At 56.3% G+C, this 16,988-nt stretch overlaps 5 protein-coding genes across 5 annotated transcripts; 1 reads left to right on the forward strand and 4 right to left on the reverse strand.

Annotated features, from left to right (window-relative positions):
- Positions 1-275: 275 nt before the first annotated feature.
- On the forward strand, positions 276-3,703 carry PG986_004762 (uncharacterized protein; the record flags this gene model as incomplete). The annotated part of the gene is made up of 2 exons (XM_066840984.1): positions 276-1,381; positions 1,489-3,703. The coding sequence occupies 2 exons, from the start codon at positions 276-278 to the stop codon at positions 3,701-3,703; spliced, it is 3,321 nt and encodes a 1,106-aa protein (XP_066703611.1).
- A 704-nt stretch (positions 3,704-4,407) lies between these two features.
- PG986_004763 (uncharacterized protein) lies at positions 4,408-5,424 on the reverse strand (the record flags this gene model as incomplete). Its single annotated transcript, XM_066840985.1, has 3 exons — positions 4,408-4,815; positions 4,905-5,102; positions 5,371-5,424. The coding sequence occupies 3 exons, from the start codon at positions 5,422-5,424 to the stop codon at positions 4,408-4,410; spliced, it is 660 nt and encodes a 219-aa protein (XP_066703612.1).
- A 1,004-nt stretch (positions 5,425-6,428) lies between these two features.
- PG986_004764 (uncharacterized protein) lies at positions 6,429-7,484 on the reverse strand (the record flags this gene model as incomplete). The annotated part of the gene is made up of 3 exons (XM_066840986.1): positions 6,429-6,557; positions 7,295-7,395; positions 7,469-7,484. 3 exons carry the CDS (start codon positions 7,482-7,484, stop codon positions 6,429-6,431), a joined length of 246 nt encoding a protein of 81 aa, XP_066703613.1.
- Positions 7,485-9,132: 1,648 nt separating this feature from the next.
- PG986_004765 (uncharacterized protein) lies at positions 9,133-12,881 on the reverse strand (the record flags this gene model as incomplete). Its single annotated transcript, XM_066840987.1, has 3 exons — positions 9,133-9,231; positions 9,299-11,560; positions 11,634-12,881. 3 exons carry the CDS (start codon positions 12,879-12,881, stop codon positions 9,133-9,135), a joined length of 3,609 nt encoding a protein of 1,202 aa, XP_066703614.1.
- Positions 12,882-14,903: 2,022 nt separating this feature from the next.
- Positions 14,904-16,740, reverse strand: PG986_004766 (uncharacterized protein; the record flags this gene model as incomplete). Its single annotated transcript, XM_066840988.1, has 4 exons — positions 14,904-15,782; positions 15,839-16,001; positions 16,057-16,610; positions 16,669-16,740. The coding sequence occupies 4 exons, from the start codon at positions 16,738-16,740 to the stop codon at positions 14,904-14,906; spliced, it is 1,668 nt and encodes a 555-aa protein (XP_066703615.1).
- Between the last annotated feature and the right edge of the window lie 248 nt (positions 16,741-16,988).

A 16,988-nucleotide genomic window follows, 5' to 3' on the forward strand; every position in this document is an offset into this window, starting at 1 on the left:
TACTGAGCGTGCAACTCTTTAATATAGGCATTCCGTTTATTCCGTTCTGCCCCAAGGGCCACTGTGCCTTCATCCCGGGCTCTTTCGAAATACTGGGCAACTGCTGCATCTACAGTTTTATTTTACGCCTTCACTTCTTTGATGGAATCCTCAACACGGTGTCTGTAGCTCCTTGAATCGAGCGGTCTCTCGCCAGTCATTCTCGCGTCGGACATTGGCAGCACGCGACTACACACAACCAGCCCTCAGCACACCCAAAACCCACCACCAGCAAGATGAACAGGTTCAGAACCAAGAAGAAGGCGAAGGAGGAGGCGGCCGCGCCCCGGCCTTCGCAGGAGTCGGAGTCGTCAGGATTCAGATTCAGGAAGGGAAAGAAGCCGCAGGAGGAACCAAAGCCCGAGATCGACATTTCATCAGCACTCCCGTCTTCAGATGACTTCCGCACCAGCTTGCTGATGACAGGCCTTTCCGCTCGATTTTCCATGCTCCGGGAACAGGACGACCCCAGCACCAAGATCGGAAAGGCGCTCGATGACAGTGTTCTATTTCCCAAACGGCAGTCGAGGATGCAGGACTTCGGGCCAGCTGGTGCTCTCTCAGCTCTTGGAGGCTTGACAGACATAGCAGAAGTCGAGTCGATCCGGGCACCTTTCGCTCGCAACGACCCATACGCATCAGACAACGATTCAACGCATGGCAGCATCATGACGAGGGCAAAGCCGACGGAGGGCAACAATCTATTCGGTGGAAGACAAAAGGTCTACAAGATTGCCGCCGGAGGCGGCGGCATGAACGGTAGAGTTCTGTACGACGACGACGTTGCTCTATCGGCATTTCAGAAATGGAAGCGAGATGAACAAAAGCGCAAGTCGTTAGAAGGCGCCACCGACGATGGCGAGGAAGGCTCCCAGAGGCCTTCCATGGAGGAGCCATATCCGCGCTCCGAATCACCATTCTCGACCTCTTACAACCGGAAGCGGGAAACCAACTCGACCCAGTCCTCCATACCTTCTATGGCGCGCAACTCCACAGCCGCCACATCTATAACATCACAACAGCCCACGCCATCCGTAAAGGACTGGCAAGGAGGTTCTACTGCTCCGACTTCTGCGAGTTCGACACCAGTTTTGGAACGAAGCTTCACGCGAGGGCGCCGCCTCTACGAAACAGGCCTCAACCACGAGCTTCAGGAGCAGCAAGCTTCGGCCCTGTCCAGAATAGATACACTAAACCGACAGCGCAACTTGGGATCACGAACTCCTGATCTCGCACAAGCCTCGCCATCCCCGACAGCCACGGGCTTCCCAGATCGTCTATTCGGAGACCGCAGGATTCTGTCCAAGGCTAGTGCCCCACAACTGCGGTCAATGAGCCCAACGTCGAGATCTGGGTCTGGGACACCGGATCTGGGGATTCGAGCCCCTGGCAGTAGTGATAGCCGGAACGGAAGTCTTGCGGGAGCTCCGCCTCTGAGCCCCCAATTAGCGAAAGCGAAGAAATTGCCGCGCTGCCCATCGGGCCCAACGATCGTGGCAAGGCAACTGCCCTGGGAGTTTTCCAGAAGCCATCGCAGCCGTACGATGAGTCTCGCTTCGCTGAACGGCAACTACAGCTCCAGCAAGGCCGCGACACACCGACCCAGCGGTTCCGAACCGAGTCCAATGCCTCCCGCGGATCTGCATCCACACCACAACCGCTCGAGATCAAGACAACCCCAACGCTGGTGGAAGAGCCTAGTGCTTCCACGTTCTTTGATGACTCGGATGCCTCTCCAGTTAGCGGTCCCAAGTTGCATATTGAGCGCCCCGTCGACAAGGTGCATCCGGTGCATCCTGCTCTTCGGCACGGCGCATTGCCCACGCCACTTTCCCTTGGCGGCAGATCAGATGGCGAACCATCTCCAACGACGGAGCCGGCGTCTCTGTCACCTCAGCATCAGCTCACGCCAGCTGACTCTCCGACCCTTGGTCCTGGTGCCATAGCGGGGCTCAGCGGCATGGTTCGCCAGCATCTCCGAGCCGACAGTGGTGGCTCTTCCATCTACGGCATTACTTCCGCCACCGAAGAAAACGACAGGCACTACGCCGACGAAGTCAACGACTACCGGGATCTCGTGAACAACCCCTCGTCTTGGAACCCTCAGCATGACAGCACCGCTCCATCAAATGCCGACGCAGATAAGCTGGCGCCACCAGCCCAAGGCAATCCTAACGCTAATAGGGAGTCTCGGGGTGCGGATGACTTTGCACGAGAACTCGCTGACGGCGCCCGCCGCGTCCGCGAAAAGCTCACTTCGTATGTGGAATTGGACAACGGCTCGACTACTAGCCCAGCCCTCCAAGATAACAGGGAACCATCGAATGCCCAACAGCCCAAAGCGGCCCCCTTCGGTTTGTTGAGGAACAAATCCAGCCTCAACAAGATGGCGGGAGCTGGTGCTCCTACTTCACCGTCCTCGATGAGGGAAGATGCGGCCAGGGAGGCGATGGCTGACGCGTCTGGAGGAAACGAGTCTGAAGGCAACGGCGAACAGCATGCCGGAATCCGCGCGTTCCGCCAGGCTCGCCGAGAGCTCCAGAGATTAAAGGAAGCTGAGATGCAACAGCGCCGCCAACCACCACAAGGAAGCCTGCCTGAGCCTCCTGTGGGGCGTGCAACACCCACCAACCAGTGGAACCCTACACAACGTTCGCCTAGCCGAGATCGGAAACCTCCCCTGCCCCTGTCCCAGCGAAGGCCGAGCGAGGACTCCATCAACATTAGCGTCTCTCGTTCCGGGTCTAGAGGCACAGCGCCCTTGGATCACGACAGAAGCGGCTCCGACTCGAGCCGCGAGCGTCCCGGAAGCCGACCCAGTCGGTCGAGGAACGGCTCTTCGCCGCCAGGCCGCTTACTGGTGTCGAACGAAGACACTCCCCAGCCAATGCGCTCCCCTGGTCTGCCTGGAACGGACATCCGACGCTCGCCACACATGCCTCCGCAAGCCTTGCCTGGAGGCTCGTCTACGAGGACGCAGCAAGGTCTACGGGTTCGGCCTGTCCAAGACTCGGAGCTGGGCAACCCCTCTCCCATTTCGCCCATACCCTCATCATTTGCTGGTCTGCCCGCATCCCCGCGCGCCTTCAAAACACCCAACCCTGGTCTTAACTCGGATGGAACCGAGGTCCCAGGGCTCAATGACAACATGAAGCGCACAGTCAAGAAGCGCGAGATCTCGGAGCCGAAATTCGTCATGTCCACCTCTCGCGTGCCTACCGTATCACTGCCCGCCGAGGCTTCTGCCAACCGGGACCGTTGCAACAGCCGTTCGAGGTCCAACAGCAAGTCGGATAACTTTGCGCCACCTCTGCCTCCGATCAACCCCAGACGGAGACAGGACGGACCAGGGTCAAAGACTAGGACCATCTTTGGCTCACTGGTAGGCCGCAAGAGCGATGAGCACAGCACGAGTGCCCCGTCTAGTCGTCCTTCCAGCTCGACGAACACTGCCGACGAAGACGTCGCGGACAAGCCTGTCACCCGTCAGCTCCGCAAGATGGCCTCGGACGCGCAAGGCATGCAGCTCAACCGCCCAGTGGGGGCACCGAACAGCAACGGCCAGTTTGCCAGCGTGGGACCTCCGGCTTCGCGGATGGTAGTCACGCAGAATGGCAAGGACCGAGAACGTACCAGCGCAGTGCTGCCTGGTGGCATGATCTGATGTAGCCTTGGCCATTTTCCTTCGAAAAGTAATGATGAATGATCCAATCCCCCCTTCTCTACCCGGCATTGGGTAACGCATACTTCATCTGTTTATACCTTAGTGTCTTTCTTGTCTGGTTTTTCTTTTCTTCCATTGTTGTTTCTTTGTATCATGCTCTAGGGAGTTTCGACGCTTGTTCGGGCTGGTCTCGGAGTTCAAGTGTTGGGGCTGAAAATTTATGTACGTGAGGGGATGAAGGGTGAACAGGCTTGACGAATGCACAACAACATTGGAAACGGCGGGGTTTTACCAATCTTGTCTTTCTTTTTCTACTCTTACGATTAGGGGCATACTGGCCAAGGAGACACCACTGCATATTTGTGGGCGCAAGAAATCTGGGTTGGGGGGAAGCAAGCTTGTCCTGTTTGGCAGGCAAAGACTGGATGAACGAGCAAGGAGGCAGAGGGCCTGGCCCCTCACGGGTTCTCATCGGATGTACGAGACGCAGTACGTGTGTGTGTGTGGATGGAGGTGAAGGGGCCTGGGTCTGTCCAGGCCTCGCATATTTCACCCTGATGTATCAAAAGTTTTCAGAGCACATCAACTGAGAAAATAGTGTCGATGTCATATATACACACTATGGCACCGAACCAGATATGATCTGCATGCTTCGTTCGCTGTATTCCAATATGTGAAGTGACCGACGCGAGACTTTCTTCCGATCAAGCCTTTGCGATGTCGAGGACCATGTGGATGCCATCTTCATCGTCGCCGCCGCCGCCACCACCACCACTATTCTCGCCTTCGTCGTTGGCAGACGACGGCGGCGGCGGCGGCGGCGTCACCACCAGACGGAACCCGACTTTCTCGTAAAACGCGACGACGCCGGCGTTGTCGGGCGCGATGCCGATCCAGGCGCCCCGGCCGTACTCGGCGCCGCTCGCGCGCACGCTCCGGACGTAGGCGTCGACGAGGCGGCGGCCCCAGCCGCGGCGCTGGTAGGCGGGGAGCAGGTCGATGTGCATGGTGGCGCGCCAGCCCTGCGCCGGCAGGCCTTGGAGGGTATCGTCCAGCTGCAGCAGCTTGCGGGGGTCGTAGGCCAGCCGCACCAGGGCGGCGGGGTTGGGCTTCTTGGAGGAGAGGGGGGCCAGGCCGGCGGGGGGTTAGGGTGGTGTCGTTGGGGGTCCAGAAGGGCTCGTCTTCGTCGCCGGAGGGGGGCGGGGGGACGGTGGGGGGAGAGGATGGTGGTGATGTAGGAGGGGTACCGGTCGGCGAAGGCGAAGACGTCGGGGCAGCCGATGCAGTAGCCTACTACTTTGCCGCCGCCGCCGGAAGAGGCTGAATGAGAGGAAGGTTCATCTTGGGCATCGTCGTCGTCTACCAGCATGTGGCACGTCGCGGGGGACAGGTGCGTGTACTGGTGCGTCCAGATGTAGGGGGGCTAGTTTGGCGGCTACGGGGGTGGTGGAGAGGGATGGGGGGAGGGTGGCGCGGCACTTTTTGGGGTGTCAGCTATCCTTCTTCGTCTTCGTCTTTACCACTCCCCTCCTTCCTGTGTCCTTTCTCGAGACATGGGGGCGGGAAGAGGTTCGCATGGGGCGAAAGTTGCCGGGCTCCTGGTGAGAGAGCTGTCGGGCGGTGGTGCGGGGTGGGTGTGTGTGTGTGTGTGTAGCTAGCTGACTTACAATGTGAGCGCAGGCCTCGAAGTCGGACTGCTGGTAGGGCCTGATGAAGACCATGGTGGCTCGTCTATGCCGTCGCTGGGCTATGGTGCCGAAACACAAGTGACAACCCTGCCCAGAGGACGAATATGAGACGGCGAAGGTCAATCAGATGTTTATTAATCCATCCCATCTATCTGACATCATATCACCCCTCCTCCTCCCTTTGGCGGCTGCAAATCAGGGGTGGCAGGCGTCCAGGATGAAGAACAGCTCAACCCCACCTACCGTTTCTGGTCAACGGACACACACACACATACGCCTCGCGCCCTTCGAAATAGAAGGCACGCAGCAGCTTCGTTGGCAACGTGAAATTGAACCTGTCTCGGTTTTCGCCAGAATGGCGACGGAATATCTTCAATCCTCTGGAGTGTAAGAAGAATACCGAAGAGTATTGATACTCTGGCATCCCATTCAGAGGAGCCTGAGCTATGTATGGCCTTGTTCAATGGCGATGGACGCCCGGTTCCCGGATCGCGCAGTTGCCCGAGGGGAAAGGATGCAGGGTTGTCAGCTAGGCGACGGGACCAGGGTCACCGCGGTACGGCAACGGGCGCCCACGGGCTGGCCAGAAACCTGCCATCCATCTGTTGCGTCCTTTCCCTATGGCATATATCATCCGCTCGTTCCTCCATCGCTTATTACCCACTTCCGTCGCGTCACAGGTTATTCCATTCTTGACTGGTCACTGGCAGAAGATCATGCGGACGTTACTGTTTTAGGAGTTATTCAACCAATGCCCGAACGGTTGGAACTGAAACCATGTTTTGATGTTGACTCAATCATCTGATTTGCTGTCATCAATCCGGTCTTTAGTTTGGACTCCGTACTCTTAACATAGGTAATTAGCTTCGCGGTGGAAACGAGAAACGAGCAGTTTGAATTGGTCGTTATGGTGATCATTACAACCGTGTCATACTTGACAACACATCCGTACTTCGGGCGAATGAATCAGTAATCGTCAAGATGGACGGGACTAGAAGGCAGCGACATACACGACATGCGAAAAGCCGTCAATCTGCTCACGTCTCGTCCTCCTTCTGCCCCTCGCTCTTGGCTCGCGGGGCACCTTTCCTGGGCTGGTTCTTGGACCTGGCCTCGTTCTCGTAATCGCCTCCCTGCTTCTCGTACTCCTTGGCCAATTTGGCGGCCTTCGGATCTGGTCAGTAGGAGAAGCGAATGAATCTAGTTATGCATGGGCTACGGAAAGATTGACGCAGAGCCGCCGGGGAAAGGGAAAAAAAAAAAAAAAAAAAAACAAGGGTTTCAATAAAAACTTGGGGTAGAAGGAAAAATCAGATGGGAGGGGGGTCCCGGCTCCGAATTGAAAGCCGGACCTTGATCTGACCAACGCCGCTTATCTCGACATGTCAGATGTGATCTGATGGCATGGGGCGACGGTATGTGCATGTGTGTGTATGCTTGTGTGGCTCGTGTGCAGTGAGCCTCAATCAAGCTTAACCGGACCAGCCACACGAGCCACACACACACACACCCTGGCACTGGCCAGATATCAACAAGCAGCAGATTGTGAGAGGTCTGCGGTCTGATGGCTGCGGTAAACATTCTGCTTCCCCCACAACTCTGTGAGCTGTGAGCAGGGAAACAAAAAAGCGAAAGGCCGCTTGGAGCAAAAGTGCAAAAGGAAATGGATGCCCTCACGCCGGATTGAACGACGGACCTCGTCATGTCTTATCTGTCGCTGTTATCCTCACCGGATCACAGGTCCATTACGAGTGACGCGCTCTACCACTGAGCTATAAGGGCTGCTGACCTTATTCGATGGTGTAATGGGGGCTAATCCGAGATTATGCTGGTTGGGGGTGAAGAATAAATGGCGCAAATGGCATGGTGGAAGCTGAAAGTCAGAAGAGTCCCACCAACTTACCTTCCAGGCGGCCCACTGCCCCTCCCCGCCGCCCGGCTTGTTGGGCTCGGCCTTGATCTCCTCCTTGAGCTCCTCGCGCAGCTCCGGGTCGGTGGGCTTGCCTAGACGGGAAAGAGAAAGATGTGAGTCCAAATGGTACCCTCAGAGAGTATAGCAGAAGTGTATATGTCTGACCTTTGCTGGAAACCATCCTGACTTATAGTCCTGATAAACTGTTAACGGGCTTGTTTGCTGTAATGGTGCGGCTGGCAATAAGTCGGTCGAGTCACAGTAGCAGCAGTGCTGATGGGATTGCAACTCTGCTTGAGAGGAGCTCCAGCGCCTTTTATCTACATCGTATCTATCCCTGGCCTCTCTATATTCGTCTTTTGCTACTAGAAATCGAAACTCCGACGCCGAGATCCTGATCGATCGATGACGGAATGCGATCGCGTTCATTGTACGCAATCATGGACAAAGGGACACAATGGGAGGGGGGGATGCAAGACCACGATGCGGCTCGATTGACGCTTGCACAGGGAATGTTAGTGCTCGGGAGCGCCCGTGGTTTGTACGCCATTGCATCACCACTTTCGTTACTTCTCAGAACAGACACTCGGATATCCATGGGTGGGAAAGCTCGGTAGCCAAGGCAAAAGAGAAAAAAAAGACAGAAAAAGACAGAAAAAGGGACAAATATGTATACACATATAGAATCATCTACTGTGCTCGTTGTGGAGAAGCTATGTTTATCCCAGAGAGAATGGCTATGTTGTCTTGCTGCCATTTTGCCTGCTGACGACCATCCGCTAAAATCCAGGGGCCATTAGTATTAACCTAGTGCCCTGAGTGTTCACTGACACTGACAAGCAATGCGCCCAAGGATACTGTAGACATTATCCAACACCACGGGTAAGCAACGAATCCAGCATGTTCGTCCGACATGCTTTTCTTTTGAAGCGTATTTACTGTACTTGAATGTTTAGGGTTTCTCAACTAATTAGAATCAATGCTACCCACCTAGGTAGGTATCCAGGATGCTATGCAATTGCCATGCGAATTTCTTTCCAGTTAGATGCGTCTGTCGCCCATTTTTTGACCCCTCCAAAAATACACAGACCAAGGCTATCTTGATCCCTCGCCCCTCCATGACGGGTCTGCACCCTCTGTCTAAACGTGATGCAAATGCAAATGCCAATCGACCGACAAGCAGTCTGGTCTCAAAAACCTCCAGTGTGGTATATATTTCAAAACATGAATCCCTCAGCCTTGCCCCAGCTTCCGATATCTCTCCCTCAATTGGATTGCGGGATTGGCGAGTCTCCCATGCTGTGCCCGTCGCAGCGGCGACCAAACTCCCCGTGGATCGGTAGTGCACAGCCTTTTTGGCAACGGAGCACCCAATTCCTCTTCGCACGCATCTACTTGCCTATGCACGGCTCGGCTTCCCGCTGAAACCTACCTACTTTTGCGGAATACCATCTCAAAGACATCCCAGTATCCCGAAAGTTGCGACGTATAGCCGCTCTGCAGGTTGGGCTGCTTTTCCGGCGGGCGCCACTAATCCGGATGGTTCCGTGAGATCCAATGCGCAGTGCCTCGTAATCCATCTTGTTGTTTCCTTTTCGCCGATATAGCCTGTTATATCTTACAAGCTCACACGACCTGCCTGCCCTCTAGAGAACCCACGAGAAGCGGTGAATGCTCGTCGCTTCGCGTGCCGTGACCTGCCTCGGTCGGAATGGTGACCCTGGTCGAATATGGGGAAAAACTCGGTCGGAGTGCGCAATGACTTGGAAACGGACGGATACCGTGGATGCTGATTGGGGAAAAAAAGTCCAATCCTTCCGTATGATGCATCATCCCTTCCGCTTGTCCTTCTTTTGCAGTCCCTCGCACACGCGGTCAATATGCGCAATCAGATCGTCGATCCTGTACGGCTTCGTCGTCACGCCATCCTGCAACCTGTTAGTCTCCACGTCAAAGGGACGCAGTTTCTGCGCATACCACTAGGGGATAACTCACCATGCCCGACTCGATCGCCGCCGTGATTTGCTCCCCCCGCACATTGGCCGTGACGCCGATGATGGGCTTGTGGCCCGGCAGCTCCTTCTGTTCCTCAAGCGACCGGACCGACTTGGTGAACTCGATGCCGTTCATGACGGGCATCTCGATGTCGCACAAAATCACCTCGAACCGCCTGTAAAGTGAGACGTCCCGCAGCTCCCGCTTGGCGTCCTCTACGTCTTCCTCCTTTTCCAATGAGGGCGAGGGCGTCAGGGAAGGATGCCCGAGCAACTCGAGCGCCTCTTGGCCATGGTTCGCCGCCTCGACAATGAAGCCGCGTTTCCGGAGCAGCTTACACAGAACCTTCTGGTTGATCAGGTTGTCCTCCACAACGAGCACCATTCGGTCCACCTTGGGCGCCGTCGTTACTAACGGCCCCGGTGGTGCCACAGTCGGGACGAGTTTCAAGTCGATTGGGGCGCCACCGTTTTGGTCGGGCGCAACGACCAGCGGGGCCGCGGTCGTCGTGAGGCCCAGCGTGCGGGTCATCTGGATGATGGGCTCGACCGAGACCGAGGCACGTCGGGGTGCCGACCCCTTGAGCGTCCGGACGTAAAACGCAAAGGTGCACCCGTCGCCCGCGTCGCTGTGCAGCCCGATCTGGCCGCCCAGCATCTCGGTGATCTGGCGCGAGATGAACAGGCCGAGCCCCGTGCCGCCGTACTCAATGTGGGTTTTGGGCGACGCTTGCGAAAACCGCTTGTAGAGCACTGCCGTCTCCTCTTCTGTCAACCCTTTACCCGTGTCCTTGACTCTGAAGCACAGGTACACGACCTCGTCCCAAACGTCAAACTCCGAACGGTTCTCGTGCGTCGGGCTGACCGGCCTCGCCTCTTCGTACCGACGTGGCACGTACTCGACCCCGAGGTCTTGTTCCGTTGGCGGCTGAGCGAGTGCGGAAACGGTGATGTCGATGTTTCGGACCGCCGCATTCTTGGTGAACTTGATGGCGTTCGTCACGAGGTTGATGACAATCTGAAGGAATCGGTTGGGGTCCAACAGGATGTGGTCTACCCCGAGGGCCTGTAGTGACGGGTCTTCGCTTATCGTCAGTGATATTCCGGTCATCTTAAGTTCCGGCTCGAATATCTTGACCGACGTCCTGACCAGAGTTACTGGTTGAACGGGTACGGGCGAGACCACCAAAAGGTCGGCATCCAGCTTGGACAAGGTAAGCACGTCATCCACAATCTGTTTTTGATGCTGGACGCAGTACATGATCGTATTGGCCGAATCGATGGCGCTATCGAGATGCGACCGTAGGCTGTTGAGAGTAAGGGCGTTAGGGGAAGCAGAAGCTGCTGAGTCCGGGACGTTTTGGATATCGTCCAGACACTTTTGCATCGCTTCCACGACTTCCTCGCCGCAATGAAGCACCGCCGAGAGAGGGTTTCGGATCTCGTGGCTGATCATGTCAATGAACCGCTCCTGGTGGGTCTTGAGCCGGATCGCCTCGTCCATCTTGTCCGTCAGGAGCTTTTCGGCCAGCTTCTGCGCGCTGATGTCGGTCACCCAGAAGTCGATATAGTCCACGCTCCCGTCCGCCTTGAACTCGGTGAAACCCGTCACCAGGACCCAGACGGAGCTCTCGATAATTTCGTCCCCGTCTTCCATCCGGAACACTTTGTGCTTGAGCTTGAGTTCCATCGACAAGGGGTGCGCCTCCGTTTGGAGGCTTTTCCAACACTCCTTCCAGGGTTCGACCTGAGCTTCGTCGATGTACGGGACCCATGGCTGAGGTCCATGGACCTCCCCACGGGTGAAGCCGTAGTAGCCGTGCCAGGCATCGTTGCCGTACTCCACGTAGCCGTCCGCGTCGGTTCGAACGATACCGAGAGGGCAGTGCTCCGCGTAATTTCGCCACTTCCCCTCGGACTCTTCGAGCTCCTTGCTGCGGATAAGCAGCTGCTGCTCAACCCATTTCTGCTCGCTGATATCGATGGTCAACCCCATGACCGACCCTACCTCGCCGAACTCGTCCAGGTCGGCGTAAATGGCACTCATTATCGTCATGTACTCCGAGTGCATATGGCCCTGTCGAAAAGGCTGCTTGACTCGGAACTGGAACTGGCCCCCCTTCTCCCCGGTAAGAACACGGGAATACCACTCTTCGACCAGGGGCTTGTCCTCGTCGACCACGTTCTCGAGCCACTTGGGGTACTCTGTCGTACCTGGCGTCACGCCGGCAAACCTGTACCAAGCGTCATTGGCGTAGAGAATCTTAGGGGGTATGTCAGCATGTATTGTGGCGAGCGAATAACAACAGGGTCGAGCTGGTGTGAGCAGTACTTACATCTCGATCAGGTTGGGCGATTGCGAGCCCGACCAGTGAGCGTTCTGCGAATTTGGTGAACCGCCACTCGCTCCTTTCGACGTCCATCTTGGCCTTCTTTATCAATTCCGCCCGCTCCCTCACCTCGTCGGTCAATCGGATCTTGGCGATCTGCGACGCGATGGCTTCGCCGATATAGCGCAGGAAGTCCGTGTAGGCCTGGTTGTAGCGCCGGTAAGGGTTGAGGCCGACGATCAAGAAGGACACGATTTCGCACTCGAGCTTGATCGGGACAATGACGAACTGACCACTGGGTAAGCCGAAGCCCTTCCAGCCGACGCCCTTGAGCTGCTTGGAGAGACTGGGGTGGTCAGAGTTTAGCACCACCATCTCACCCTTTTCCAGGGCCTCCACAACGATCGGACCAAAGCCGTCCAGATCGTGGCGGATGTTGAGGTACTCTTTCGCCAGCTCATGGTCCTGGTCGACCCCTATGGTGCCCTCCAGGTGGCAGGTGAGACTTGGGTTCGACGGGGGAGCGAGCATGCTGGGCTTCTGGTCGACCGAATACAGCAGTGCGAAAGGAAGGTCCCTCTCATCTTGACTCAGCCCCGCCAGCGTGGTGGCCCAGAGGTCCTTCAAGTTGGTGATCCTGGATATCGTGTGTGTGAGTTGCTGCACGCAGTCGCTGCGGCGCTTGTTGATGACGTGCATGGTGAGGTCGCGCGGGGTCCCGTACGAAGCCATGACTTGGCCGTTCTCGCCAATGAGGGGTACGAGTTTCCAGTCGAAGTAGGTCTCCTCCAGGAAACCGTGTCTCTCCATGAGCAGCATGGAGGCGTCGCCCTGTGCCGGCTCCGCCGTCAGACGCTGATTGGTGATGATCTTGTCGAAGAAGTTCCAGAAGTCGGGGAAGACATCGGCGGCGTTCCTGCCCATGATGGTGGGGTGGTTGTTGCCGATGAGGGGGATGTAGGCCTCATTGTAGAAGATGGTGAATTTGTCGCCCCAGTAGATGATGCAGGGCGCCGAGTCGACGATGACCATGCGAAGCAATTGCCGGAGCTCCTGGGACCATTGCTCAATCGGACCGACCGAGGTGTTGGCCCAGTCCACGTTGAGGACGAATTGCTGGAATTCCGTCAAGTTTTCGTGACGGGAGTTGGCCAGCCAGTTGAAGTTGGGGCGAGCAGGCGCCACGGAGGCACCAAGCTCGCCTGCTTCGTCTGGGCGCCGGACTTCATCGTCTCGCGATACCAAAGATATCATTGAGGAGAGGCCGTGACAGGCCGGAAGGTTAGTTTGGTCGAGGGTCGAAGGATGCTGCTGTTCAGGTATAAGGGAGGGAATGACGACCCAGCAAGAATCCGTGTCAGAAGCGCATTGAAGTGGCAGGTGGCTCTCACAGGAAGCGCGCCCACCCGCTGCCGATGCGTTTTTCTGGAAGTCAGGTTTGGTGGTGGATGATGGTTGGTGAGCCTAGCTCGGTCCGAGATAGGGCGGAGGGATGAGGAGGAGGGGAGGAGACTGGATTGCCGTAGACGCTGCGAGTCGCATTGGTTGCCAAGATGGCGATACTGCTGGTCCGCCGACGGTCTCTCTCTTTCTTCGGACAGTCGTTCGCTCTCTCCTATTCTGTTGCTTGAGGGTATCGCAGATGGACGGAATGGTAGTAACTAGTTTTTCCTTACTTTTTTTCCCCCTTCCTTCTCTTGGTCGCAAGGCAAGGTGAGAGAGAGGGAGGGAGGACGCGCGACCGTTGCGCAACGCCACCAGCCGGCGGTGCCTTACGGAGCGTTCTAGACGCACCTCGTGCGGCAGACTAGTGCAGCAAAAAAGACAGGAGCCGCCAATGGAGGCACCCTAGCAAGCCCAGCACCAAATCAACCAAATCAAGGGTTCGAGACCGCGATCGCGATCCGCCTGCGCTCGTCGGCCTACCATTGGAAATTTTACGTGCGCTTGACAAATGTCCAGCCGCCGCCGGCAAATGGGCGTCGGCTGCTGGTGGAGGAGGTGCCTGGTGTGTTTGGCCTGCAGATTAACAGATGGACATTGATTGATGGCATCCATCCAGCCAGACTCGAGGGCGGACAGAACGGGCTCTAGTTGAAGTGGAAACCGAATCCTGCCAGAACCAGAACCAGCATGCTGCAGGCTGCAGCACCACACCTAATCATTGATGGGACTCTTACTGCAGGACGACGCTGCTGCCATGCTGTCAATCACCATCAAAAGACACACCCATCCTTCCTGTTCCACATTCGTCAGACTAGGCATTGATTTCCAAGGTTGGTTCCCATTCCGGCAATCGGGCGATGGAGGTTAAGGCTGACTGCACGAGTTCATTCCTCTTCTCTTCTCGGCCGGCTCGCTCGCTACTTCCTGCCCTCAATCTTCTTTACTTGCATGTCAGTCGATCTCCCGTCCCAGCGTGTCCAACTTTACCGTCAGGATGGGCCAGCACTGCGAATCGGTTGACTCGCCGAGATGCTTGTCCGCCGTATAAACATTTCTGCAGGTCCTACCTCGCCAGGATGGACGCAGCACTCAGAACATTCATTCGTGTGCTGGTACAATCGCACCCAGAAATATCTCCCCCAAGACACAGGGTCGCACTTGGCCCCCTTCCTAAAGTACCTACTTAGTGAGGCAACCTCGGCAATTCGGTTTTTTTTTTTTTTTTTTTTTGGAAAAGCTAGTAGGAAACGGCTGCACTGATGTGACAAGCCGGAATTCTACCTAGACTCCAAGACCGTTTCTCCAAACGAGGCAAGCTGAAGCAGGTGGCGAGCTTCAATTTAGGCCAGTACATAGCTAGCTCTAGGCCCACTGCGACTCAACGGATCTTCTGAACGGATGGGCTTCTCGACATTGGGCCAAGTCGCAACGTGAGATGCGGGACTGGTGCGTCCGAAGATCTATCTACTGTCGTATTCAGATACAGATACAGATACACATTACGTACCTACTTTAAGTGACCCATCTGCTCCGGGCGCATTGTCGCGACGGCCCATCAAAGCTGCGAGAGAAAAATCTCCGATACATGCCGTGATGCTTGCTGTGTCCACCCCGAGTCAAATCTGCTGCATGGCGTAGCGGGGCGCTACTTCTTAGTGCACGCGCATGCCCCTCACCCCCTCGTCCTCGTCGGCAAATCCATCCATTCATCCAACTTCATTAGCCGGGCATCGTCTGGGGATCTCCTCCATCCGCCAGATCCTTATTACACCACATCACGAGACCCAGGAAACGTCGGTCTTTCCCTTACTCTGGACCAGAACCATCGGCTTACTTGCGGGAGCTTTGCGGGGTGGCGAACGGATTCTGTGAGTACATCAACGAGCGCCCGCTATACGAGCCCATGTGCAGTGTCGCGCTGCCGCTGGAATACACCGGGTCTGCCTCCGCCAGGCGGCTCGGCTTCGGCGGCGCAACCTCCTCCTCGAACGCCTTGGTGAGCCGCGTCTGGCACTGGGCGAACAGCGGGCTTTCGGAATCGTACATCTGCACGCCCGGGTCCAGGAACGTGGTGCGCAGCTGCTTCGCGTGCGCGGCCCAGACGCTCAGCAGGTAGTGCTTGCCCCACCCGTTCCATTCGTCGTCGTCCGCGTAGACGGCCTGCCGGATGAGCCCATCGACCTGTTCGTGGAGCGCCTGGTTGCACCGATCGTCGTCGTCTTCCGCCGCCGAAAGGGCCTCCCGCATGTATCCGTACAAGGTAACCCGATTGGCCGCATCGCGCGACTCAACGATGTATCCTCGTCTACCCAGCGGGAATAAAGACAAAATGAACCGGCACAGTATGGATCTGTTTCGGTGGAAAGCCATCTCCTTGGCCGACAAAGTGGACGCTTGGGTGATAGGCACGTCGCACCCCAAAATATGATCGCGGCCACCACTTCCCGAATAGGCCAGTTCTGGTTTGATATCACAGTTGTCGCCGACTTTCTCGTTGAAGCGCAGGTATATATGCCGAGGCTGCCCGTATTGGATGCTTCCAAGGACGACGGATACGGTAAAGTCGCTGAATATGTGCCCTTGCCTCATCTCTAGTACCTGTGCTGTCGAAATCTGCAATTGAATGGGTGATCGGATCTTCAAATCCAGGCGGCAGTTGGTAGCAAATGTGGATTGCAGATGGGCTACCGCGTTCACGATGACGGTACACTTGGGAACTGTCAGTATGGGCTAACAGAGTTGAGCAGGGCCTCGGAGCAACTTACCACCATGTTGGAATGAGGTATGAATCCATAGTAGCCTCCTCCGATCTCTGCCACTGTACTCAATAGGCCCGACTTGATGCTGGGACCGAATCCGAATGTATAGATGGCGGTCGGGAGAGGACCGCGGGCCCGGAGAGCTTGCGCATAGCCTCCGGCAGGTTCACTGCTCATTCATTAGCCACACATCCGGATCTGGTGGGCATGGTGTTTCTTCTTACCCTTGGTTTGGCAAGCCATCCGTCAGCAGCATCAGAGCAGGCACTCTGCCAGTATCGGGCTCTACACCGAACAACTCCAGACCTCTCTCCAGACCCCGCCACATATTTGTGCCCCATTCGGTATGCAACCAGTTGATGATGTTCTCGATGGACTTCTTGTTCTCCGGGGTCATCGGCAACAGCGGCCGCCTAGCTTTGGCTTCGGTGCTGAACGTCACGAGGCCCAGTCTGTCCTTCTCGTCCAGCGTGTGTATGATGGTCCGAGCCGCGTGTTTCACGATGTCGAGCACGGTACAACCTGGATTCTCGTTGCGTTCTCCGGGCTTCATGATGGGCGCGAATTCGGCCATGCTCGCGGACACGTCGAGCACGAGGACGATGTCGCATGGCACATGGGCCGACTCCAGCCGCGATGGCTCTTTGGGGGGAGTAATCTCCACGACCACGCCGTTCCGGGCATCGAGAGGGTGAATGGTGACTTCAGGCTTCTCGTGGTTGGTTGAAGTTGCGGCATCGAAATAGACTGTCCCATACTGGCTATCTTCCGTGGAAACCTGCAGTGGTGAGTGTTGGATTTCATTATCAGTGTTCAGTGTTCGCATGTACGCCTACCTTTTCTCCCTGAGTGTCTTCCATGTCGACGTTGGCGCTGGCGTTGTTAATGGGATCTTGAGCATCGCCCATTTTGGTATTCTTTTGGTAAGCCACAATGGAGAGATTTTACACGAGACCAAGGCAAGACGGTAATGTGAAAAGTAAGCAGTATCTTCCATAAACTACAGCAGCATGGCCATTTAAAGTGTTCCTACTAAGATACTCATACCTGAGAGCCTCGTTTGCTCGAATCTGAGGAATACACAAACAAAGAGCTGGCCCCGGCTGTGACTCTGAGCTGGGCGGTACCAAAGACTGTAGGTCAGTCAAACACGGGG

Source organism: Apiospora aurea (assembly GCF_038362705.1).
Source record: "Apiospora aurea strain CBS 24483 chromosome Unknown utg000003l_segment0_segment0, whole genome shotgun sequence".
Lineage (NCBI taxonomy): Eukaryota > Fungi > Ascomycota > Sordariomycetes > Amphisphaeriales > Apiosporaceae > Apiospora > Apiospora aurea.